This window comes from Puma concolor, chromosome B2 (genome assembly GCF_028749965.1).
Source record: "Puma concolor isolate L17-30 chromosome B2, mPumCon1.1.hap2, whole genome shotgun sequence".
Classification (NCBI taxonomy): domain Eukaryota; kingdom Metazoa; phylum Chordata; class Mammalia; order Carnivora; family Felidae; genus Puma; species Puma concolor.
In genome coordinates this window covers 138,295,680-138,322,421 of record NC_141671.1, presented here as the reverse complement: position 1 = coordinate 138,322,421, position 26,742 = coordinate 138,295,680, and the positions used below count along the sequence as shown (strand labels likewise).

Below are 26,742 nucleotides of genomic sequence, written 5' to 3'. Positions count from 1 at the left end.
AATACCAAAATAAGTCAGTACATAAGCACTCAACATATGATTTAACTTCTATTTTTCTTACTACTCAGGGCATTTGTGGCTCTCTCACAACCAGACTGACAGCTCTCTTAACCCAATCCTGAGATACACTATTAGTCCTTCTTTGCAAGGACTATTTTTTCCCCAACCTCTGCCTATGTATTCACCTAAATGTTTCTACTTCAGCAAGTTATAGAAAGCAGATATAATTTGCACAGCTTTCCTTATAACGCTATTACTTTATGCTGGTGACTAAAAATCAAAATAAGTTGGCAAAACTGAAGTAACATACCTATGCCTTGAGAGAACCAGCAGCCAATCAGCCCTGTTCTAAAATCCAGAACAGCAGCTCTTGAAGAGAAAACTAGGATGTTCTTGACAGCACTTTCTCTAGAAATGAGACCCAGAGTTTCAGAAATAACCCTGGTTCATTTCCATACAACTATATAAGAGTACAGTACTGGGAAACTATTCACTGGTCTTAAGAATAAACGATTACTTTGAGACTCAAGGCCAATTACTCTAGACACAATGGTTAAAACTAATCTAAAACTTCAGCCATCAGTTTAGCCCACTTTTTCCTTTAGTTTCCCTTAAGTCAGTTCACTCTCCACTGTAAGTATTCCATCAGACCATAAACTTGGAAGTTCAGTCAAGGTCTAAAAGAATTAAGAACCGAAAGACTTCTAACTCTGTCTACCAATCAGAACCACTTTAGTTTCTCAATAAGATGAAACAAATTTCCACTGCACAGCCAATCCAAGGAATCTGGCCTGCCAATCTGAAGGCCAACTTTGATGTGTTAGTGCACTAGAAATACTTATATATCAGGGTCAGAATTTGGTTTTGCAGGCAGACATTTAACCACTCAAGTCATTTATCTAGCTGATCAAAGAACAAGAAAGTTCAAGGCAGGTATGTATGAAATCTATTATTCACTTTTGGACCACTAAAGTTACACAGCTGCTTATTTAATCTTCAAAGAAGAATTTAGTCATCAGTAGCTCTGGGTATAACTGGATTACTAAATCAAACTCAGATTTTTAGGGGGGGGGGGGGTGAGGGACACTTCTGTATGTTAACTGTCTTAAGGTATTAAGCTTGCCTTAAACATTTTGGAAACTATGTGCCAGGGCAATGTGCTAAGGCTGGCTCTGTAAACCAAAACGGGTTCAACATCAAATTAAGGAGCTTATAACCAAATTGCATGCCTTAGAACCAAAGAGTGTCCTGGAAACTGCTGCCTTCAGTTCCTTAATAATCAAGCCATATTCTTAAGTCTTCAAAAGCCTAGATATGTAAAATACAGAAATCACTAAATCCAGTCCTCAAGAAATTAAACGGTACTTCCAAAGATATAAATATAATTCTAACAAAATGGCAACAAAAACAAACCTTAAAATGTTAAAAATGACCACCAGAGAATCTAAGTCCCCTGCCTGCCACGTTACCTGTTTCAGGACCTCCAAATTAACAGAATGGCTAACTCTAAATCCAATCTAACAGTACCCGAGAGATCAAAACTTAACAAGAAAGTAAACTGTTCTCAAGTAACAAAAGTGCTTTGCAAACTGATTTTGGACCAACGCTTCAAAAAACACAATTACTGAAATAAGCATCAAATTCATCCTAACAGAAACGTCTGACATCACACTCAACTAGTCTGTTTAAGGAAGCACTTATACCTCTCTATACACACCACAAACAGATCTACTTTGGTATGACTTTTTAATTCCACTGGTGAAAAACAGCTATTAGTGATTTACAAGTTTCTCCCTGGTTCTCAAGTCCACTCCTTTTCAAGTCTTAAAACTTATGCTACACGGGAAATAAAGGACAAAAGTATTGGCCGAGAGATGTCAAGCAGAAGCCTGCAAGAAGGATCCGGAGCAGTTCTGCATCCCTTCCCAGAGCATCTCCAGGATTATCCTACCTAAACACTTTATGTAAACACGGGGCTAGTGACTCAAGCCTCCAGCCCCAATAGGTGGAGAGAAGTTTCCTCGCCTCGGCTGCACATGGTTTGCAGAAGTTTGGCTGGAGCAGAGCGGAGCCTGGGTGGGAGCGGCAGTGTAGTTAGTGCTGCAGGCGGCGGCGGCGGCGGCGGCAGAGCAGCAGGAGGCGGAGGCGGGCGGGGGGAGGGGAGGCGGCTGGGGGGGGGCGGAGGGGGCTCTTGCCGCCACTGCTCTCTCGCCGCCTCTCCCCCCCGGCGGGAGCCGCTCTCAGCCTCTTTGCACTAGTCGCTCCGCTCTCTCGGTCATGTGACCTTAACGTAACCGGACAGGAAAAGCCCCGCCGCCGCCGCCGCCGCCGCGCCGGAGACACCGACCGCGGCGGCAGCAGCAGCAGCAGCAGCAGCGAGAGGCAGAGGCGGCGGCGGCGGGGAGAGCACGGCCAAGGCTGCCCAGCGGTGCCTCCTCCACACCCCCCGCCGCAGCAGCACCGGCGACAGGTAAGCACGCAACGCCTCCACCTCCCGGGGCCGGTGCCCACGTGCCGCCCCCGGCCCAGGCTCCGGGAAGGCGGAGGGGGGGCGGGGGCCACCGGAGCTCGCAAACGGTTCCGGCACCAACGGTGGCAACAAAGAAGAATGACCCCCGTCCCGGGGCTCCGGGTGAAGGCAGGCGGAGGGCCCGGACCACACGGGGACCCAGTTCTGGGAAGCGAGGGCAGGGGCGCCCCGCGGGGGCGGGGGCGGCTGCGCCTGGCGCCGGGGCTCTGGCCGCCTGACAAAACCATCCCCCGGAGCCAGGCGGCGGCGAGTCGGCGGCGGCTCCATCCGGGGCTTTGCGGGAGGGGGAGGGGACGGAAGCCGAGAGGGCGGGCGGCGGATCGGAGGGAGGGAGGGAGGGAGGAAGGGGAGGGGGGCGATTCGCGTTCCGTTCCCCGTTGCCGGTCCCTCCCTTCTCGCCGCCACCGCGAAGTGCGTCCCGAGCGGCGGCGGCCGGTGAGCGTCCCGCGCTGGAGCCCTGAGAGGCGGGCCCGTCAGGTGCGTAATCCTTCCGACGCCTCGCCGCCGCCTCCTGCTGCTACCGCCGCTGCTTCTTCGGCGGCAAGGCCGCGAGCTGCGGAAGTGGGTTTGGGGGAGGGGAGCGGAGACGGAGGGGGAGGGGAGGGATCCGGTCCGACCGGAGCAGGCCCGGCCTCTCTGGCGCTTCTCCCAGCTGCAGCGGCTCCTACAGCTGCTGCCGCTACTGCTGCGGCTCCGCCTCCCCGCTCGCGGGCGGGGGCGCGCACGCGCGCTTCCGGCCTCCTCGGGTCTCGCGCTGTCTTCGGCTCTCGCGCGCGCTCTTCCCCTGGCCCTGTCTGACCACCCCCCGCCCCCGGCGCCGGAGCTGTTGCGCCAGCCGGGGCGTTGCGCACGGCGTAGGCGTCGGCATTGTGTTAAACTCCGCGGGACTTGGGGAGAGCGCGCGCGCGCACGCGGGACCGAGGGAAGCGGAGAGCGTGCGGCGTGGCCGGAGTGCGTCGCCCCTCCCCTCCCCTTCCCTCAGCCCCTCGGGTATGGGGGCGGGGCCGGGGTGCGCGGCGCCCGGGCCCGTCGGGCCCCTGCCGGTCTAGCCGGCCCCGCCCCCGGCCGGGCCCCCGCCCCCCCCCGGGACGGGGCGGGGCGAGGCAGGACGCCGCGGCCGTTGGGCCGCTCCCCTGCGGGCGGGGTGGATGGAGGCCTCCCTGGGCGCCGCCTGGGTGGACTGCTGCGGCCCGGGCTGCGGGTGTGGGCGCGTTAGGCCGGCAGGCTCGGGCTTCCGCTCCACGGGCAATCTGCGCCTCCGCTGAGGCCGAGGTTACCCCGGAGCTGCGCTGTGGTTTCTGGCTGCTTTGCCTTGGGGTGTGGGACCGGCGTCAGAGCCGCGCTCCCGGCCAGCGCGGCCCTCGTCTCCCACTCCCCCACTCCTCCGCCCCAGGGCTCTGAGAAGGGGAGCTTGGGGGCGCGGAGGCTGCTTCCCCGGCCCGAGGCGTTTTTCCTGTGTAGCGGAACCCCCAAACCATTGATTTTTTAAACAGGCTAAAAAGAGAACTGATAATGCATAGGTGCTTAGGAAGCAAGGCTTTTGTCGCGTTTAGCTGGTAGTGAAAGGAGGCAATAGGAAAGCAAGGGTAGCAGGGCAGGCAAGACAGTGATTGGGCCGGATGAAAATGCAGACAGTTTTTTGCTAGGCCAATTGACTGCGAGAACTTGGAACTGCTGAACTCCTAATTATGCCTTAGGGAAATACCCCCTACCCCCGCCCCACCGCTGCAGTGTTCATTTGCTCTTCACCAAATACAATGGTCCCACATAGTGTGTGTGTTTCCATTCTATTCATTTTTATAAGTTTTTGTTGCAGTAAAGCATAAAAAAGGTCAGATTACGAGTTCACGGGCTCACACGGAGCTCCGGGGTGCTCTGGGTTTCCCTAAATGGGCTGCACTGTCCTTTTTAGGACAGATCATCTATGTCGACCCTGACGGAGCACGGGAGCAGGATGTACATATCACTAGCATTTTAGTTTGAGAGGCCTGAAGCTTCAATAGGAAATCAGAATTGAGACATTTTAAGTCCTCCGATTTATTACAAAGCAACATTCATTGTTCAAATAGATTTTATTTTGCAGTTTAAATAACAGGCCGTTATTAAATAATAGGATGTACATGCAGGGTGTTTTCAAACTGTTAAAAGGTAATTTTTGAGAAAAAAAGTTCTAATACTGCATTCCTTCAAACTGGGCATTTCTCAATAAACTTGTGGTTTGTAGGTTATTTTCTAGCCAAAGAATTGACCTGTTTATTGACACCATGGTAAGATCTCAAAGCACAACTTTATACCGGTGGTATTAAGTGCCACAAATAGTAGTGGAGAAGACCACGAAAGGGGAACAGATAAACCGCCCCTAAAACTTTGCTGTACTGTATAGCCCAACCACTTGCCAGTTTTAAAGCTTCTCTCAAAGAGGGTGTAAATAAATGGTGCTCTGCAAACTTCTGCTGAAATACTCCAGCAGCAGAGTAAACACTGTGCATGTTTTAGGTCCACGATGACAATTTCTTTTTTATCTTAAAGATTAATATGGGGGCGCCTGGGTGGCTCAGTCGGTTGAGCGTCTGGTTGAGCGTCTGATTTTGGCTCAGGTCATGATCTCACTGTTGGTGAGTGTGAGCCCAGGGTCAGGCTCTGTGCTCACAGCTCAGAGCCTGGAGCCTCTTTCAGATTGTCTCCCTCTCTCAAGTTTTTAAAGGTCAATATGAACTTTTAACTGTCCTCAAAGATCTATACCTTTTTAATGTAAAAATTATGTAAAATATAAAGTTTTATCCACCTTGACCTTTTAAGATGTGCCTTGTAAACGCTACATGTCCCGGAATAGGGGGATGCGCTTTCCCCACCTTGAGAATTCCAGACCTAGAGGTAGAAAGTAAAGGAGGCTTCTAAGGCAGGTATGTGGCATTGGCTGGGGATCAGCTTTGCAGTTGGAGACCTGCCATCTCTTACCTGTCTCAGTGCTGCATCCCAAGGCCCGCTGGCCTTTCCCTGAAGTCAACTTGGAACATTGAGCAAGTAGTGTGGTTCCAGCCTGTCACTGTAAAGGAAGGACTGCTGGTCTGCCGGCGACTTTACCATAAATTTCAGAGTGCACGCGGCAGAAAAGGGAATTTATCCCTTTTCCTAATTCCTTATGGTCGCTAAGTATGACTCTGAAAACCTAAAAAGTAATTGAGAGTTTTTATTTTCCCAAAGAAAAAAAATTATAAACATTCTAAGCATTAGCTCGAGAACATTTTCTAAGCCTTTTTTATGTTCAAGTTAAGTTATATTTTTATTAGCAAATGAAACTTAAATAATTGAAATATTACTTTGAATCAATAGCAAATAAGAGCTAGTGTTTTACAATGCCAATATGCCATTGAGAGATGGAGCCAGTAGCCGCAGAACCAGGAGTTGGCAGTCCAGGATATTTTAGGACTTTTTTTTTCTGTTATGAAGGCCAAGTTAGGGGCTAGTATTTACACTCAAGCACATAATTCCCAGTTCATGTGGATGAGGTACACATCATATAACTTTCTGACTTCAAGAAAGCCCAGTGTGCAAAGACAGGAACTTATAAAGCATTTTTATATATCTGACTACTCACAAAATGGTTCTTTTTACTTTGTAAGAGGTTTTACTTTACAAGAGGTATAGTTCCATTAAATTCTGTACACGCCTAAGCTCTGCACCAAGCAAGGATGAACTATAAGAATCATCTGAGAATAGTTTCAAAGTATATTTGTGTTCTACACCATGCCTACCTAGATGCTTAGATTCTCTGAGCCCCAGAGTAATTTCTGAAAGGGGTTGTCTAAGTGTGTTCTACAGACCGTTGTGAATCTCCAGGACCCCCTCAGGGTTCCATGAGGTCAAAACAACTTGTTTAATAATAAGATGTGATTAGCCTTTTTAGCTGTTGATAAAATGGGTCAACGTTGGAAAGATCTGCATAACTCGATGAGCTGACATTTTCCAGTGACCGATGGGTGATGTTAAAAACTGTGCATAGGTAAAAGATCTGTTAAAAGAGCAAGATAGAGCAATGAACTTTCCTTCCATTAGAGTAGGAAATTTTCATTCATTATGTATTTTTAGATCGCACAGCTAAACTGCAAGAAACTGCAACTTACCAAGTTTTGGTGTAGTATCAAAGAAAAATGTCCACAATCACCTAGAAAAGCTATTAAAATATTTCTTTTTCCAACTGCATATGTGGGTGAGGTTGGATTTTCTTTGATATTCAACCAAAAAAGATATCACAACAAAGTAAGTGGAGAGGCAGAGTAAATGCAGAATCCAGTTGTCTTCTATTACAGAGATTTGTAAAAACAGCAAATTAAGTTTTCAATTCTGTGTGATCATATGTAGGTTTCCTTAAAGTTGATTATAGCATAATGCCTTTAGAATTATCACTTTAATTAATATCAAGTCTTTATTAGCCGTAAATCTCTGATTTGTGGCTCCTTGACACAGACTATCCCGGAACTACCTCCTTCTGACCTTCACTTAGAAATTAAAAACTAATTCCAATGGTAACGTCAGCAACACGTAATTGAAAAGGCAAACTCTTACAAATTCAATGTTTTTCAAATTCAAAATAAGAGCTATTGATTAGTTTATGTCCCACCTTTTTCTATTTACCGTCAAGGAGGCTTGACTAAAGAAATGTTAAGAAAAATACATCAACCTGTCACCACAACTAATTAAGACACATTTCCTAGCTTTGAGATACAATTTAAAAACATTAAAATTCAAATGACTAGTCCCATTCAGGTTTACTTTATAGGCCCTAAATATTAATTATTAATAATACTAATTGAAAAAGCAGTTTTTTCATCATGGTAAGTGGTCTGAACTACTTGAAAGAATCAATCTTACTTGTGGGTAGTGCTTTTTCTGTTACTGATGTGTCCTGTGCATTACAGTATTCATTTATGCTTCACTTAAATAAAATTAAGGACTTGAGAGGACCCTTTTAGTGCCCTTGAAATGGGTAGTCTAAGTGGTGTTTAGTATCTTAGGAGAGCTATTATCCTCAAAAAGTGAGTCATCAGTTCCCAAGCGCTGTTTTGGTCTTCTCTCCTTATACTGAAAACGTAGGAGGAACTTGGGTTGTCAAACATAATATGATGGTATTTGTCCCATTCAGCCGCACCTCTAAACGATGAGTAACTTCCGTAAGGATCAGCTCCACCTTTGCTGTGTGCTGGAAGCTGAAAGCTTCCACATCTAGGGAGTGTCGCACTATCAGTGTGGGAAACAGTGGTGAGGCATTAAATTATATAAACGGTCATTTGTACTTAGCTCTGGAAAGTGTTTTTTACTTATTTCCACATGTGTCTTACACCCTCTGAGTTTGCTTAAGGAAAAGAAAACTTTGTACACATGTACATGCATAAAGAAGGCATTCTACGAAAACCCACTTTTAAGAATGGTCTCCCCTCTCCATCTCCACTTCTGTTCAGTGCCTTTCTGCTCACTATTCTGATTTAAGAAAGGCAAATGATTTTTTTTATTTAGTTTTTTTTTTTTTTTTTTTTAAGTTCCATTTGTAGTGTTAATTGGTTGAGGGCTTTATATAGGTCTTCAGTTTCATGTCAGATTTCATGTCTGCCCTGGGTGACTAGGATTAATTAGTGACAGATCTGTGGAGCCAAGTAGTACAGAGGAAAACGTGTGAAATTTACACCCGGAAGACCAGGGCTCAGATGACTTCTGTTTGCCGTTATAACCTCTCTGAACTATCATGTAGTAATTTAATGTTGTGACTTTTGGAGTCAGATACACCCGGCTTCTCCAAAGACTCTCAAGACATAAATCACAGCAGGACTTCAGAGCTCCAGACCAATATAACCAAAGTATACTTCACACCTCTCCTTGGTCATCTCAAAAGTATCTTGGTCCCAGCACATCTGAACATAACCCTCGCGATCTTCCCCATAAAGCTGCCTTTTTGCCTGTCTTCCCTCTCCTGGTGGGAATCCCCATGATCTCTCCAGTCACACGAGCGAGAAATCTAGGAGTTACTTGGACACCTCAATTTCCCCCACCCTCCTCCCTCTAACTCACCAACCAATTCCGTTGAGTTTTTATCTTCTAACTACGTTTCGAATCCTGTCCCTCTCACCCCATCCTGATGGCCACCACCCAGTCTGTCTTGTCTCTTCTAGACCATGGGAAGGTTTCCCCTCACCTGGCTCTTCACCACTCCCGCCTGCAGTGTGGCCATCCTGTCACTTCCGCTGCAGAATCCCCTCTGGTGCCTCCCTGTTGCTCTTAAGATAGGAACCGAAATCTTTAAGAAGACCTGAGTCTCCAACTTCACCTAGCCTATTCCTTTCTGGCTCTTTGCCCTTCAGCCACACAGACCTTCGTTCAGTACCCCAGTTGCATCTTGCTCCCACGTGTCCTGGGGCCTTTGCAGATGCTGACCTCTGCCCAGAATACTCCATCCTTGCCCAGTTAACTCTTCTTCAAATATCTGCTTAACCAAGGTCTCCTCACAGAAGACCTCCCTGACCTCCAACCCCCAAATTGGACCCCAGTGCCTTATATTTTTCTTCACATCGTACATTTGTGTACTTGTTCGATTCTCCCCCCTTGAACTCTGTCTGTATTCTGCATACCCTTGCATCCACTGTGCCTGGCACCTCAGAAGGCTTTCACCAAAAGCATGACGACTTCCCAGATCTGCGTCTTAGGAGCTGGCCTACATGTGGGCAAGTTACTTAACTGTTCTAACTCTGGTAGATTCCTTCTGGAGAGAGGGTAATTGGTCCTTGGTACATAATAAGTGGTCATTAATTATTAGTGCTATGGTTATTAATATTATAATTAATACTGAATAGTGAGGAAATGATATACCATGGTATTGTTGAGGATTAAATGAGGAGTGTAAAGAGTATACTGTAAAGTATAAAGCACTATTCAGAACTTAATTGAAGTTCTGAAGTTCATGAAGAAGGATGAAGTGACATTTACAAATAAAAGACTTGGTTGGGGGCCTGGGTGGCTCATTCTGTTGAACGCCCGACTCTTGGTTTCAGCTCAGGTCATGATCTCGTGGTTTGTGGGATCGAGCCCCGCGCTGGGCTCTGTGCTGACACTGACAGCGAGGAGGCTGCTTGGGATTCTCTGTCTCCCTGTCTGACCCTCCCCTTCTCGTGCGTGCATGCTCTCATTCTCTCTCTTTCTCTCTCAAAATAAATAAATAAACTTTAAAAATAAAAAACTTGGGGCATCTGGGTAACTTAGTTAGGCATTGGATTTTTGATCTCAGTTCAGGTCTTGATCTCAAGAGTCATGAGTTCTAGACTCACATTGGCTTCCATGCTGGGTATGAAGCCTACTTAAAAAAAAAAAAAAAATCAAAAACTTTTGCCAAAATATAGCTCCCTTTCCATTGATGTGACTTTTTAAGTTAGTCTAGGATCATCAGAAATTTAACTTCCCACACAGCACCCAGCTAGTCAGAGGCCAAGCCATGTCTGGCACTCAACATTCTTCTCTCTGAACATATAGTTATTAACAAACATATAGGTTTTTTTTTTTTTTAATTTTTTTTTAACATTTATTTATTTTTGAGACAGAGAGAGACAGAGCATGAACGGGGGAGGGTCAGAGAGAGGGAGACACAGAATCTGAAACAGGCTCCAGGCTCTGAGCTGTCAGCCCAGAGCCCGACGCGGGGCTCGAACTCACGGACTGCGAGATCATGACCTGAGCCGAAGTCGGCCGCTTAACCGACTGAGCCACCCAGGCGCCCCACATATAGTTTTTTTAAACATCAGACAATATTCTAGGTACTTGGAATAAAGTAATAAATGATAAATAGGACTCCATGCTGGCTTTCTGGAAGCACCAGGCAGACATAAGTAGACTGGCATGTTCACAGGTGCTCCAGAGGGAAGGAGAGCTTCCTGATCTTAAGGACCCGGAAATTCTGCAGAAGACTAATAGGGCTGGGGCTGGGGGGCGGTAAGTGGTGAGTCCCTCTGGAGGTGGCACGTTCGAAGGTCTGGCACAGAGGTTCTAAGGCCCCCTTCAAACGGGCCTCCTTTCCTGACAGTGGGAATCAAATCAGGGGCTGAACTCAGCTTTGAGAGCGAGGCCTCTGAGCAGGGAGTGTTGCAAACTGCTGGGAGCCCAAGATTGGTCTGGGCTTCGGGACCTTCTGGTTGTAAAGAAAAATGCCCCTCTTCAGCTTTATCTCATTTCATCCAGCGTTTCTGAAGTGAGCGAAATAACATCACTTTGTCTCCATGATCATTAACATATTCAGATGAAACTGGGCTTTTGGTGATGCTTGAATTTCCGAACAAGTTGTATACTTGATCACTTCGTAAAGATCATCAAGTAGATAACCTTATATCAAGAAAAGAACCAGGCACAATTTAATGTCATAAAATTTCATGTAGTAATTTTTTGTGCATGAGAAAATTTATTCCCTATAATGAATATAGTGCCAACAACCCTTCCTTCAGAAAAGTATTCTGACCTTATGTCTTTTCTACCCATTTATATTTAGAAGTCCCCCGTCCTACAGGGTACCTGAGTAGCTCAGTCAGTTGAGCATTTGACTCTTGATTTCGGCTCTAGTCATGATCTCACAGTCATTGGATTGAGGAGCCCCACTCCAGGCTCTGCACTAGGTGTGGAGTCTGTTTGGGATTCTTTCTCTCTCTCTCTCTCTCTCTCTCTCTCTCTCTCTCTGCTCCTTTCCCTTGCTTGCATGCTCACTCTCTCTCTAAAATATATATATATATATATTTAAAAAAAAAAAAAGTCCCCCATCCTACAGGTTATGTGAATATTTTATGACTTTTCTTGCAGAATAAAGAGGGACTGATACTGTTGGACCCCTAGTTTTGAGGTTGGTTGATTGGTTTTTAGTAGGTCTGTGAAATCGCAAAGTCTGGAAACCATTAGTTTGGATCAGCAGGAGAGTATGTTGTGCAGAGTTAAGCAGGGGTTGGGTCATGCAGGGCCGGGTAGGCGGTGCTGAAGAATTTGGGTTTCATCCTAAAGGCAGTAGGGAATCGCAGAAGGATTTTAAGCTGGTTAGTAACATCAGATTTGACCTTTGGAAAGATCATCCTGGCTCTTCCCTGTGGATGGATTCAAGGGCAAGAGCTAGAAATGAAGAGATGAGTAGGGAGGCAGAGCTAAGGTGGTGGGGGTAAGGAGTTGAAGTCGGTGAGCCCCGGGTGACTGACTGAGGAGTGAGGGAAGTGAGGCCCTAGGTGGAGTGGAGATCCCTGCCTTGGTCAAAGAGTGGATGGCTGTGCCGTGCACTAAGCTAGGGATACAGAAGGAGCAGGTTTGTGTCCGTGGCTTTTGTTGTCTTTGGGGGGAGATGAGGGTGAGGGGAAGGGGGACTTGAGTTGTCTTGCCTATCCTGAATTGAGGGGGTGCTGCGGTATGGCCCAGCGGAAGTGGATTGGATCCCCACAGGGAGTCCACGGAATGAGAAGCAGGCTGTGGACAAAAGGCAGAGGGGCATCAGCAAAAGAGGAGTCCTTGGTGGCGATGAAAATAGAACAGGCAGAGGTGATAGAAAACCAAAGCACAGTGGCCTCAGAGCCCAAGACAGTATTTATGGAGCAGGAGGAAGGGTATTAAATGCCGCAGAGAGGTCGAGTAAGCATACTCTGTGGGGCTGGGGAGCAGAGGTCCTCTGTGACCTTGCTGAGCCATTTCAGCGTGGGGAATGGTGGGGGGTGGGGGCACAGGAGTGATGCTGCTGGTCAGCAGTTGGTGGGAAGGGAAGAGCAGACATCCATTTCCACAAAGGGGGGGTGACCTCCACCAGAACCCCCCCCCATAAAAGATGTGCCGTCTGAGCCAGTGCAGCATAGGCTGCATGGAAATGGCTCTGAAGGGGCCTTGAGGAGGAAAGACTTCAGATGGCAGTGCTGTTGGCTGGGGGGCACTGCCTGAGATGCCCCCAGGCTTGGGGACCCCCCCCCCCCACTCTGTCTTCTCGGACTCATTCACATGTGTGAGACTCTAGGGCGGAGTCTTATTTTTCTCCCTGAGAAAGGTTTCTTTGGTCTCTGAAGTACGATTTTTAAAAATGTACACGGTTTTGTGTTTCCTATGTGAATTTGGAACATTCTTTCCATTTTCCCTCCTCTTGTTTGGTTTTTTTCCCATCCCTGAGACCCCTGTACATGTGTTCTTCCCTCTATCTGTAAAAGACATGTTCAGTTTGTTTCCTATTCTAGATTGAATAGGAGATCTCTAAATTGAGATCCTAAAGTAACTGGTGGACTCCCTTAAAAAAAGAAACATCTCACAGTTTTCTCATGGCTTAATTCTTATGGTCTTAAAGAAAAAAAAAAACATACGTTTGTTTGTGGAATGAGAAGCCCTACCTTTTGCTCTATGGAAGGAAAAAACTTCAAAGTCCTGTCAAACACTGATCAGTTTGATGACATTAACACATAAAATTATATGCCCGAAATCTCTGTAAAACAAAATTAAAAGAAAGTGAGAAAAATACTAGCGGCATGCGGTAAAGGGCTCGTTTTTATTACGTTACAAAGGGTTTTTGCAGATCCATAAAAAGACGAACAACCTGATTGAAAACCAGGCAGAGCTCATGAGGGGAATGCAGGAGGAAGTGTAAATGATCGATAAACACAAAAATACACTTCCTCTCATCATTAAATCCATAGAAGGTAGGAAAATGAGCGTGGATTTGGCAAAGATTCTCAAAGACGTGGCCATAATACCCAGTGTGGCCAGAGTGTGGAGAAAGTGGCGGAGGGGTTGGTGGATGGACAACTCGCTATTGTGTGTCCGTGATCTTTGAATTTCTCGTAACAAGTACATACACTTAAAAGCAGCGATAAAGGGGCGCCTGGGTGGCGCAGTCGGTTAAGCGTCCGACTTCAGCCAGGTCACGATCTCGCGGTCCATGAGTTCGAGCCCCGCGTCGGGCTCTGGGCTGATGGCTCAGAGCCTGGAGCCTGTTTCCGATTCTGTGTCTCCCTCTCTCTCTGCCCCTCCCCCGTTCATGCTCTGTCTCTCTCTGTCCCAAAAAAATAAATAAACGTTAAAAAAAAAAAAAAAATTTAAAAAAAAAAAAAAAAAAAAAAAGCAGCGATAAAAACTATATTTCCGAGGGGAGCCTGGGTGGTTCAGTCGGTTAAGCGTCCGACTCTTGATTTTAGCTCAGGTCACGATCTCGCGGTTCGCAGTTCGAGCCCCGTGTCGGGCTCTGCGCTGAAATCACAGAGCCTGCCTGGGATTCTCTCTGTCTGCCTCTCTCTCTCTGCCCCTTCCCGGCCTGCTCTCTCACGCAAAAAATAAATAAACATTTTTTAAAAATGTTGTTTAATCATGTTATAAGAGGATATAAGAATATTTCCGATTAATTGTAAACATGCTTGCACGTAGCACGTCCCAGCAAATCAAGTGACCCTGTTGAAATCTCACTTCTTGTGCTTTCTGATTCTATAATCAAGGGCAAATCAACTAACCTCTCAGCCTGTTTCCTCATATATAGAATACGAATAGCAGTAATACCTCAAATACCTTAGCACGAAATTAAACGAAGAGCATATGGAAATGAATGGTCAAGGAAACACTCCGTAAATAACAGCCACTCTTGTCATCATCATCAAGAAATAAATAGTAATATGTTCTCGCACTTGAAGCTGCTGTCTGTCCGTGAATGACACCTGAAACCACCTAAACATGTAGGGAACCATGATCAGAGACAGAACACGTGAAGTAGTGTTCGCAGGTTGCTCTTCGAGGTGTATTATACTTTCTTGTAGAGAAAGGCAGGTTAGTAGGATGGAAAAGGAAGTCGTCTGGCGCTTTTCAGAGAACAGCCTTGAAGGTGAGCTTCTAAAAGTTATATCCTGGTGGAGGTCAGGTTCGAGTGATGTTTCTTTGTAGTCCCTGCCACCCTGCAACCTGGCACCGTCTCTTGTTTTCATCCTGAACCCCAGGCCTCGTTTTCTGTGTCCCCTTCCTAATCTTAGCGCTTTCCCCTGCACAGGAAATATTGGGGGACGAAGGTCCTGATGCTTTCCACAGATTTGAACGTATAACTGAGCCTACGGTGTAGGTCTGGGTACCCAGATTGCTGCAGCCTTAAGTGACCCTCCTGCCTTTCATGTTTGGATGTAACTCTGGGTAGAGAACACGAGACTTGACATCCTCCAGTCTTGCCTTGTGACCTGATCGGTCTCTTACGGTATTGATCCGTCTCGTTCGTTCCTTTCAGGTAGCACTTGTTAATTTCTGAATCTGCCAGATCATCCCTAGAACAGGAAGGAGAGTGGGGAGATCAGTACCAGCTTAGTAAGAATTGCCATGGTCTGTTTTTTTTAAAAGCTTATTGATCATGATCATGTATTCTCCAAACTAGCTTTCCCAATTCTGTAGTTAAACATCATAGTTATCCTTTTTTTTTTTTTTTTATTAATCTGGCTAATTAATTGATGTGTGGTGGGTTTTTCTTTTTTTTTTTACTATTTATTTTTAGACAACTATAAATACACGTGCAGTTGCAACAAATAATAGAGATCCCGCAAGCCCTTTACCGAGTTTCCCCTAGTGGAAACTCAGTAAACTGAGTTTCCTACTTGCTAAACTGTGCTCCCACATCCCGGCCAGGGTGCTGACGTTGACACAGTTGAGCTGCAGAACATTCCTATCACAAGGATCCTTCATGTCGCCCTTCTGAAGCCAAACGCATTTCCCTCCTGCTCCCCTCACCCTCTGTTACTAATCTGTTCTCTGTTCCCATGATCTTGAAGAATGTTAAATACGTAGAATCATGCAGTATGTGACCTTTGGGGATTGGCTCTTTTCCCTCTGCATAATTCACCCACCTTGCTATATGTACGTATCAGTAGTTCATTTCTCCTTGCTGGCTGTGTTTGTTTCCTGTGGTGTGGGCATACCACACTGCTTAACTGTTCATCCGCTGGGGGACACCTGGGTTGTTGCTAGTTTTTGACTATGAGGAATAAAGCTGTTGTGGATATCCACGGGTAGGTTTTGGTGTGAACATAAGTTTTCATTCTCTGGGATAGATGTCCGTGAGCATAATTGTTCGGTAGGACGGTAGTTGCATATTGAGTTTTTCTAAGAAACTGCTCTTTTCCGGAGTGGCTACACCACTTTACGTTCTCCCCAGCAGTGTTTGAAGAGTCTGCTTCCTTGACATCCTTGTCAGCATTTGGTGTTGCCATTACTTTATTTTGGCCATTGTGATAGGTTTATAATGAAATCTCATCGTGGTTTTCATTTGCTTTTCCTTAATCGCTAATGATGTTGGCAATCTTTTCATGTGTTTATGGACCATTTGCATATCCTCTTTGGTGAAATGTCTCTTCAAGCCTACTGCCTATTTTCTGAATAGATTTTGTTTTTCCTGTTGGGTTTTGGGAATTCTTTGCATATTCTCTATATACCTGTCCTTGGTCAAAAGGTTTGCAAAGGTTTTCAAATATTTTTCTCCTGGTCTTTAGCTTGCCTTTTCAGCCTCTTTTAACAGGACCTTTCACAGAACAAAAATATTTAATTTTAATGAAATCCGACTTACCATTTTCTCCTTTTATGGATTATACTTTTGATGTTAGGTATAAAAACTCTGTATCTAATGCTAGATCCCTAAGATTTTTCTCCCATTTTTTCCCCCGAAAGTTATAGTTGGGTGTTTTACCTTGGAGTCTGTAATTCATTTTGAGTTAATTTTTATAGAAGGTATGAAATTTAGGTCAGGGCTCTTTTTTTTTTTTTTTTTTTTTGGTCTATGTCCAGTTTACGCCATTTGTCAAAAAGATTGTTCCTGCACCGAGTTGCTTTTGTGAGTTCGTCAACAATCAGTTGCATGTATTCATGTGGATGCTCATCAGCCCTGGGTGCTCATTCTGTCTCACTGGTCTGCATGTTTGTCCCTTCGACAATACCGCACAGTCTTGGACACTGTAGCTATTTGATGCATCCTGAAGTCCGGCTGACTCATCCCAATTTGCTATTCTTTTTAAAAAATTATTTTAGCTCTTCTGGTTTCTTTGGCTTAACATTATACATTTTACAATATCCCTATCTATAGCAACAAAAAAAGTCTTGCTAGAATTTTAATAAAAATTGTGTCAAACCTATGTACAGACTTGAGAAAAATTTATGTTCTTACTGAGCCTTCCTAACTGTAAATACGGTACATCTTTCCATTTTGTTAGATATTCTTTGATTTTTTTTTTCCCTTCAGCGTTATAGTTTTCAACATACATGTTTTGTTAGTCCTATACATGTTTTGTTAGATTGACACATATGTATTTCAGTTTTTGAGTGATTGTAAATGGTATTATATTTCTAATTTCAGTGGCCACGAGTTCAAAGTTAGTGTATAGAATTACAATTGACTTTTTCATGTTAATCTTATAGCCTGTCCGTGGTGTTGCCAAACTCATTTATTAGTTCCAGGCGTTTTTTTGTAGATTCCGTGGGATTTTTTTCTGCATAACAACAATGTCATCTGGAAATAAGGACAGTTTTAGTTCTTGTGTGTGTGTGTGTGTGTGTGTGTGTGTGTGTGTGTGTGTGTCTTTTATTTCCATTCTTCCTTTATTGCAGTGGCTAGAACTTCCAGTACTATGTTCAGTACTGAGAGTGGGCAACTTTGCTCATGCACAGTCTTAGAGAGAAAGCATTCGCTGCTTATAACATTGAGTCTACTGTTAGGTATAAAGCTGATCTGTGTGTAGTGAGCTGTTATAAATACTCTTTGCGGGAAAGGAGCAGTCTCCTGATTTGATGAACCGTCCCCTTTGGAGGCACTTCCCCTGCTGGAGATAGATTCAGGCAAGTGGTTTGCTACAGTGAAGTGTAAGGAATGAAGACCTTAAAATCCGGACTCAGAACACGCAGATTTAAATTTTGGCTCCCCTGTGTTGGAGCTAGATGGCCTGGGCAAATTATTTACACCTCTCAAAGGCCAATTCCTCCTCCACAAAAAAGGGAGAAGAGCACCCTCCTCCGTCCTGCCTCCGGGAGTGCAGGCATCCAGGGGAGTAATTGGATCACTGCCAGGGGCAGCCCTGCCCACACTGTAGGAGCTGGAAAACTGCCCCAGTTTAGTGAGATCTTCACTGTACCCTGCTGTGGCCCCACCCCAGCACCTTAATTGGTCTCTGTGGAAGTTTTGACAGTTTCTGATAGGTCGTTAAAATTTGCATTTGGAATCTTAAACTATAAGACTAGCGGATCTGGGGGTGTTGACTGTCCCAAGAGCAGACAACTGAGTCCGTTTCGTGGGCAGATCACGTAATCCCCCGATTCACGGTCAGTGTCATCATCTGTAAAATGGAAGTGAAGACAGAGTTGCTTCAGCGGGCTGCTGCGAAGACTGAGTGAGTTTACGTAACATTGTTAGCATGACACGTTAGCTGTGATCGTTACTGTCGGTGACTGTAAAAAAGGACACATACTTACTTGTGAATCACCTTTCTTAAAAAAAAAATTGTTTGCTTTGCAGATTTTTAAAAAAATGGATTTGGCCAACCATGGACTTATTCTCCTGCAACAGTTAAACGCTCAGCGAGAGTTTGGTTTCCTGTGTGACTGCACGGTTGCCATCGGCGATGTGTACTTCAAGGCACACAAATCAGTTCTTGCTTCATTCTCCAATTACTTTAAGATGTTGTTTGTCCATCAGACCAGGTAACTAACGTGGTTGATAATAATCTAATGACTGTAGACGCTGAACTTCCATGGCCCTCTTTCCCTCTGAACCTGCTCTTTGCCCATCCAGACCATGGGTCTCACCTCCTCTCCCTGGAATCCTAGGCTCCCAGGCTCCCAGTTTTCCCTCGTGACCTCACTTGCCAACCTTGCTCATCTTGGGTTACTCATGCTTTCAGTAGCCATTGAGAATCCCTGACCGGCAAGCCCTCAGCAGCGCGCCCCCCACCCCTGCCACCCCACCCCCACCCCCACCCCCACCCCAGCTCCCCGGACCCTGGCTGGGTGTCCCCTGCACAGCAGGATCGACAGCGGCCTCCTGGATCCCTTTCTCCCACTCCTCTGGCCCCCCACCCCCACCCCCGAGTCTCCCCCCACACACCCCTGCGTACCCCCCCTACCCCATGCCTTTCCCAATCTTTATCCTGGTCTGCCAGTCTAATGGGAAGCTTGAGGGCATGAATTCCCCAGCTTCCTTCTTTTTTTTCTTAAAACATCTCAATCTCCCTCCGTATCTCTGCTTGGTTTTTCCTTCCCATCTCTCCTGCCTCAGAGAAGAGGACCCTGGATGTCCAAGGAAAAGGGATCTTCCTCCAAGCGTCGTGCTACCAGATCCCGCCTCTTACTTTTTTGTTCTGTACTTTTCACCACGCGCTCTCTCCCCACGTTCGAGTCCCCGAAGGATCCACGCCCCCGACACCCAGTGGTGGCGTCTACTTGACTTACAGGACAGTTTCTCCTTTATTTCACTGTGGAAGTAAGTGTTCAGAGGGCGAACCGCAGCCTAGCTCGTGCGCCCCCCACCCCTCGTCCCCGCCGCCACCGCCGTGTCTGCCCCGTCTCTACCGAAATCATTTGTCAAACGTCACCTCTTGATCAAAACCACGGCTCTTCTCTCAGCCTCTGGCATCTCAGCCTCAGTCCTAGGCAGCGTTTGCTGCCTACTGTTTTCTTCCTCTCAGGGTTGCTCTCTGCGCTTTGACAATGCAGAACGTCCCGTTCTCCTGCCCTCTGGGAGCTGTGCTGAGTTTTGGTCTCGGGCCCTCCACGCTTCTTTCCGTACGCACTCTACCCCGAGGGGAGCCGCTGGTGCTCCTGGATTTTGCCTCTGCTGGAAACCACCAGTTTACAGCTCTGGCCTTGGCCTTTCTCTGTGTCCTCCGGAACTCTGCTTCTCAAGGCCGTGAGGCTGGCCGCTCGTGGGCTTGAATGGAGTTACGTGCCGGTCCGAAGCGCAGTTAGGCCTTTTCTGGGTCGTTCCCTGACCTCCCTGTTGATCTCCAGGTGACCTGTTCTTCAGATCGCTCTAAAACCCTATCCTCTGGTCCCCTGAGCCATGTTTCCTTCACACCCCTTTTGCATTAGTCCTTTCCTTCCCCTTCTCACTTCCTTCCATTTCCTAATCATTTTCCACGACTGTGAGATTAATATTTCTGAACAGTGCTTTGACTACAGGACGCCTTGGATCAGAAATCCCCTCCGTGGTGTTACTCCTTTGATCACAAACCTGCAGGATCGCCTCCACACATCAAAACGGCACACACATTCCTTGTTCTCTCTCAAGGCCCCTCAGGCTGGCAGCCTGACCTCCAAGGCCCCTTGGGACTGCCCCTCCCACCAGGCCACTCCACTCCATCAGCCCAGCCCCCCCCCATCCAAAGTGATCAAAAGCCACTTCTTTCCTCTCCCACATCTCCTATCACTTTATTTTTGCCCGTTACAAGATCCACGCATTTTCCCCGTGTTGTTCTTTGCGTATTTCTCTCCCCTCCTCTTTTGTAAGTTTATTGAGGGCAGAGACTGGGTTTTACAAATCTTTTTGAAAGCCCCAGTGTATAGGTCCGGTATTTGTCCATAATAGCCACTTGTTAAATGTCTGGGGGAGCAGAATGGGGAAACAATAGGAATAATGGCAAGCAGAGGTTGCTTTATCTCAGGCACTAAGGATGTTCCCTTTTAAGGACGTGGAGACTTCATAACTAACGGGTACTTAGAAGTCTCCACACAATGAATGAAACGGTCTTGAAAGGAGGAAGATTTTCATTTGGGGGAGTAAAAGAATACAATATAATGAGTTTTAAATAGATGCAAGAAACTTAAATGTAGGGCAATTAAATGCCTTTGTAACAAGGAAATGTGGGATCTGTGTGGATAGGAGTCCCAAATGTAAGCAATCAAGTGTTGTTGTTGGAGGAGGCACGCGACATTTCTCATGGACACCAAGCAAACCCTGGTCGAAGGCCAGAGGCACGCTTTTAAACCAAGGCGTTTTTTGCAAGGTTGCTCTGAACAGCCACCTGACTACCCAAAAGGTGGACTGAGAATACGGTTTTTTGCACGCTTGGTTTAATCGTGTTTTAATGCCGGTAAGAACCACTAGCTATATCTCTGTCTCGTGTGCAGCACTCTGGGAAGTTTTAAATCTTGTAGAACTACAAACATAGAGCTCCCAAAAGTAAAACCGCAGAGGGGCAAGTTTTGCTAAGCACAACCTCCTGATGAGGTCGGACACTATTTAAAATTCCTTATTTCCAAAGTTCATTAAGCCCATCTTTTACTTTGATATTCTAGTAAAGGAAAAATTAAAACTGAATTACGGTGAAAGTTTGCATGAAGGGCTCGTAGCTGTGCTAAAACTATGTTTTTCCCATAAAAGTGTTGTCTCAAGCAGACATCTGCAGATCAAACCACATAGGTGTAATTATCTTGTGGAGAGCTATGTCCTTCCAGAAGGACTTGGAAATGACTGAAGTCTGGCCCATAGCAAGCTGAGAGGTCTAGCTGCCTGGAAGGGAAAGCAGTCAGAGAGATGGCTGCAGTGTGACCTAAGGAGCTTTTTTAAATAACTTTTTTTAAGGGTCTCCATGTGTATATGTGTGCATGTGTACTTTTGCTTCAAGAAAAAAAAGTCAAGAAATGAAGAGAGCTGGTTTCTGGGAACCTCCCTGGGCGCCGCATGAACTCCCAGAGATTCCCCGCCTCCCTCTCCCTGGTGCGTCCTCACCAGCCCAGTGGGCCACTTTGGGGCCCTTCTCCCTCCGGCCTGGCTGGGTCTCCCAGCCCCATTTCTTCCTTGCCTTCAGAGACTGCACACAATTCTTTAAAATCTGAGCTCTGCTGAGTCACCACCCTTTGTGGCACTAGACAGAGGACAACCTGTACAATAACAAATGAGGGGAAATGACAAAACTTGTAACAAAATTTTGATGGAAAGAGGCCCTGCTTGGTAGTTCCCGCTCACAGATGCTGCCCCGTTTGGATTTCTGCCCTTTCCTTTTCTTTTTGGGAAGCCACGGGTCCCTTCCTTCTGCCTGGAGGAACATTCCATCCTGGCAGAACAAGGGTGCCCTATAGTCTCCTGGGAGTACTTTGTACTCTAAAGGCCTATGGTTTCCCCGTTCTCGATTTCTTTCGGAGGGGATTGTTTGCATGACTGAAGTATTCCCCACACATGATCCCTGTAGCTTTGTTTTGAATATTGAACTTCCCTAGAGCACCTAAAGGCATCCCAGTATACACCCAGTATTGTTGGCAGTCGCCCTGTGCTTAAAGGGAAGACCGCCTGTGTTTGCATTCCTATTTAAAGGAAGATAAATAAAGCACTATAAAAGACTCCAAAGGAAGATGAGTGAGTGATCTGTGTGTCTTTTTAAAAAATAGAATCACATAAGCTCTGTTCTTTCTGCTGCTAAAGTGCTGCCACTTTTTATTCTTTGACTTTTCATACTTTGTAGTCAGAGGTTTTTCACATGACTATTGTATGCATTCATCTTGAAATATACACACGTTGATAGCAAAACAGCAATTATTCAAATCTGTTGTGTCATAAATTGCTATTACAGTCACCTTTAAAAAAATAGAATAAAATGTCAAATTTGGAAGAGCAAGGTATACTGTTATTATTTTAGCATGTTGGAAAATATTTATTATTAAGATAAACAGCTAAAGGAGACAAAAAGTTATAATAGTAAGTGGTATAGTAAAAAAAAAAAATGATTAGGGGTGCCCAGGTGGCTTAGTTGGTTAAGCGTCTGACTCTTGACCTCACTCAGGTCTTGAGCTCAGGGTCATGAGCTCAAGCCCCGTGATGGGCTGTGCGCTGGACTTGAAGGTTACTTAAAAAAAAAAAAAAAAACAGATTATAAATTTCTAAAGGCATTCAGGGAAGCTGCCTTTGAAGTTGAAAATGCATTATCTATATTGTCTGTAGAATATAATTCACTGAGTGGATGATAGCACATACCTCATAATATATAGATAGATATCATTGCTTTCTAATGATGCATTCGAATTTCTGTCATTACTGATGGTTTAGGAAGAGTTCTTTGGGACTTGAGTATAGTTGCTTGACCAGAATGATGTTTCTGGAATGAGGCAAACACGAACGTCTAAAAGTTAGAAAATCAGCAATGCCACTATCTGCTTTAGGTGTCTCAGATAAATCACCTAACTTTTGGTGATCTCAGGTTCCAGATCTGTCAAATGGGAATAATCAGATCTGCCTTAAATGCCACATAGGATTGTTTTCATGCTCTACACAATTTTGGTGTCACGGGTTTGGAATTAGACCAAGATTTAGTTAGACCCTCTTACTAACTGTGTGGTTTTGAGCAAAGTAGGAATCTCTTTGAGCCTCAGTTCCTCATCCGTAAAATGAGAATTAATGGCAACTTAATGAGATAATGCCCGTGAAGCCCAGTTGTAATTCTGGTGATGGTGATGTTTTGGTAAGTTGTCCCGGAACTGTTTTGTGATGCAATCTAGCAATACTGGGAAGGTGATCCGGCCCCAGTAGAGCTAGAATGTACCTCCATCTCTTAACGGTGCTTCCTCCTCCATGCTGGAGGGAGATCAGGGAGCTGCAGAGCACAGAGTCATGTTTTCTTTTTCTTTCACTTTTGTTGCATTGCTCTCAGGCACTGGTTCATTCTAGCCCAGGTCCGCACACCCCCCCCCCCCACCCCCCATGTCATTTTACAAATGAAGAAACTTTCTTATCGGGTAGATTGCTTGATTTACTTTGAAAGATCACCTGCTGAGCTCTGGATGGCACTGGGTCAATAGAAGATGCCAAGACTTTTAGCCAAAGATCTCCTAGAGTCCTACATAAAAATATAGTGTGATATGATAGAAATGTATATAGATTATGAGGAGAAAAACTTCTTCAAGAGTCTAGGGGCTAAGATGTCATATTTCTTTAACGTGAACTTTTTGGTTCCCAGTCCTCGAAAATCTATTTATCGTATTTCTCTCTGTTCTTAATATAATTAAATTACATAGGTGCCAGTTATCTCCCTTGAGTATTCCATTTCACGAAACACTAACAGTAAGAAATGGGGAATGTTCTCGTTTCATTTGCCCTTTTTTTTTTTTCTCCAGAGTTCATGTTATCATTGGAGACGCGAGTTGACATTTCCTTACAAATTGTTCACTTGTTTCTTTCAGTGAGTGTGTCCGTTTGAAACCAACTGACATACAGCCAGATATTTTCAGCTATCTCTTACATCTGATGTACACGGGAAAGATGGCGCCTCAACTGATTGATCCCGTTCGGTTAGAACAGGGGATCAAGTTTCTGCACGCTTACCCACTGATCCAAGAAGCTAGCCTGGCCAGCCAAGGAGCCTTTTCTCATCCCGACCAAGTTTTCCCGCTGGCCTCTTCCTTGTACGGCATTCAGATTGCAGACCATCAGCTGAGACAAGCCACCAAGATCGCTTCGGCACCCGAGAAACTCGGGCGAGACCCACGGCCTCAGACCTCCAGGATGAGCCAGGAGCAGGTGCCCGAGGCCCCACCGCTGTCTCAGCTGACGACCAATCTGGCCCAGGTGAATCGGACACATCTGACTCCCTCGGACCCCCTGCAGACCTCGCTGTCTCCAGAACTCGTTTCCACTCCCGTGCCTCCCCCTCCCCCTGGGGAGGAGACCAATCTGGAAGCCTCTTCGTCCGACGAACAGCCCGCATCCCTCACCATAGCCCACGTCAAGCCGAGCATCATGAAGAGGAACGGAAGCTTTCCCAAGTACTACGCCTGCCACCTGTGCGGCCGGCGCTTCACCCTCCGCAGCAGTTTGCGGGAACACCTGCAGATTCACACCGGCGTACCTTTCACGTCCAGCCAGCCGGGAGAAAGCCGCGTGCCCCTGTCTCTTTGTAGCAACGCAGCCGACCTGGGCAAAGACACCATGGAAGTGCCTGAGGCTGGGATGATAAGTGACAGTGAGCTGCAGCACATCTCCGACTCTCCCATCATCGACGGGCAGCAGCACTCGGAGACGCCCCCGCCCTCGGACATCGCGGACATTGACAACTTGGAGCAGGCGGACCAAGAGAGGGAGGTAAAGAGACGCAAGTACGAGTGCACGATATGCGGCCGAAAGTTTATCCAGAAGAGCCACTGGAGGGAGCACATGTACATACACACCGGGAAGCCTTTCAAATGCAGCACTTGCGACAAGAGTTTTTGCAGGGCCAACCAGGCCGCCCGGCACGTATGCCTCAATCAGAGCATCGACACGTACACCATGGTGGACAAACAGACTCTGGAACTCTGCACGTTTGAGGAAGGGAGTCAGATGGACAACATGTTGGTACAGACCAACAAACCCTACAAATGCAACTTGTGTGACAAAACGTTCTCCACTCCCAATGAGGTTGTTAAACATTCGTGCCAAAACCAGAACTCGGACGTTTTCGCCCTGGACGAGGGGCGGTCCATTCTGCTGGGCAGTGGGGACGCAGAAGTAACGGAACCTGACCACCCAGTGTTAGCTTCCATCAAAAAGGAACAGGAAACAGTGTTGTTAGACTGAATGTTACCTATCTTTTTAAAAACTGTCGTTTTTACAGAGACTGTCTCCTTTCCCTTGCCCCAATTCAGAACTGTAGTTCTCCATGGCATGATACAAACAGGTCCCTGGTCCCTTTGTCCACCTCACCCCCTCCTCCCCAACCCCAGCCCTTCCTCCGTAAAGGCTTTGTGCATTATAAACCTGGAACATGTTTACTTTAATTCAGGGGATATTGGAAAGATAATGGTCAGTAGTACTTATAAACTCAAATAGATTTTGAGACGTTTTAGATGATTTAAAAGCAAACTTGGAACTAATGAAGGGTCGGTCTGTTAACAAAACACAACGACTAGAATGCAATTTGGTAAGCTAGAATTATGACTTTCCCCGGGTAAGAAGTCTTCCTTCTCAGAAAGTGTTGGAAAATACAGCATGCTTCTTAGAGATACAGCTGGGCTGTGTACTATGCAAAATCTAGGTGTGGGGGAGACTTTTAACCCAAGAAAACACTCTCAGTATTTATTCTCCAGGTGTCTTATTTCAGAATGCATCCTTTGAGATTATGTCCAGTCAAGAAAAATCATTAGCTAAGAAATCTACTTGAACAGAACACAAGAGAGAAAAAGTAATAATGTGATGGCAATCTTAATTTTTGGATAGGACATGACAAAGCTGTGAGTTGTGTGTGTTTGTAAGAGAAAATGTGTGGGTATTTGCTATAAACAGGTGAATTAATGCACATGCCTTAGCTAATTGCTGGCTTCTTTCAAAGTTGAACAGTAACAAAACTCTCTGTTTCAGTTTCTGACAAATCTGTCGGTTGTTTTAAAAATCAGATTTGAAAGTCCTGTGCAGTAGATTGTCTTTCTGAATAGAAAATGACACGCTATTCCAGCAGTTGCCAGTGTTAAATCTGTTTTAGCACCAACCAGCTGCTTCAAATCAGTGTGTGCACGTAGGAACGTGGATCCTAGAGGGGAAGTTGTGAGCAAAGCATGTGGTGACTTTAGTGACTTTAAAAGTTAATGCTAATAGTTTACTGGCAACATTTGTTGAAGCATCAAAAATGGCAAAGAAAAATCAGGACAAAAACGCCTAATTGCTGATTGGAAAAAACAAAAAAAAACCCAAAAAACAACTTGATTTTGATGTTAGTCTCCACTTTTTTTTTTTTTTTTTTTAAACACCTGAAATTTCCTCCATTGGCCTGAAAGCAGTAAACTGTGTCCACGAACCTTTCCTTACGCCAATGACAGAATGGTCTCACAGGACTAAACAGGAGCCAGAAATAAGGACCGAAGGGGAAAGGGAAAAACAGTTCATAGCTGTGCTGTACGTATATGTTAAAAACTGAATATCCCGTCATCCTGTTTCATGTATAGTTGAGTTCGCAGATTTGTAAGTTTTTATACATACTTTCATGGAATAAACATTTAATTAAGTGAGTATTTTATCTGTGTATCAGTTCGTCTGCCCAAAAAGCAGGAGAAGTAGAGACCAAGGCCTCTCTTTGCTGCCTCTCTCTGTCCATCTGCAGAACCGTGGGCGGGTCCCCTAACTTGAGCAGCATTTTCGACATCTGTAAAACGAAGACAGTGGCAATTGTGGATCGTCATATTGTGGGAATCAAATAAGTCAACTGTATCCAAAAATGCTATGGACAGTCCAACTTTGGCCAGGAATGGATCTGAAAGTCCAACTTTCCCAAGGAAGA

At 45.7% G+C, this 26,742-nt stretch overlaps 1 protein-coding gene across 3 annotated transcripts; it reads left to right on the top strand.

Annotated features, from left to right (window-relative positions):
• Positions 1–2,338: 2,338 nt before the first annotated feature.
• ZBTB2 (zinc finger and BTB domain containing 2) lies at positions 2,339–26,476 on the top strand. Of its 3 annotated transcripts, none has more exons than XM_086708126.1 (3): positions 2,339–2,470; positions 18,027–18,211; positions 23,678–26,476. In XM_086708126.1, exons 2-3 carry the CDS (start codon positions 18,039–18,041, stop codon positions 25,047–25,049), a joined length of 1,545 nt encoding a protein of 514 aa, XP_086564252.1. In that variant the 5' UTR covers positions 2,339–2,470; positions 18,027–18,038; the 3' UTR covers positions 25,050–26,476. The 3 variants fall into 3 exon arrangements, with proteins under 3 accessions (XP_086564252.1, XP_086564254.1, XP_086564253.1); XM_086708127.1 differs by lacking the exon at positions 2,339–2,470 and adding an exon at positions 2,871–3,007; XM_086708128.1 differs by lacking the exon at positions 18,027–18,211 and having other exon boundaries at positions 2,347–2,470.
• The last annotated feature ends 266 nt before the right edge of the window (positions 26,477–26,742 follow it).

Bases quoted from the DNA above. Each gene is read 5' to 3' on its own strand.
- ZBTB2 (XM_086708126.1), top strand. From the start codon at position 18,039: ATGGATTTGGCCAACCATGGACTTATTCTCCTGCAACAGTTAAACGCT. The intron at 18,212-23,677 runs GTAACTAACGTG...TGTTTCTTTCAG, and splicing joins TTGTTTGTCCATCAGACCAG to TGAGTGTGTCCGTTTGAAAC.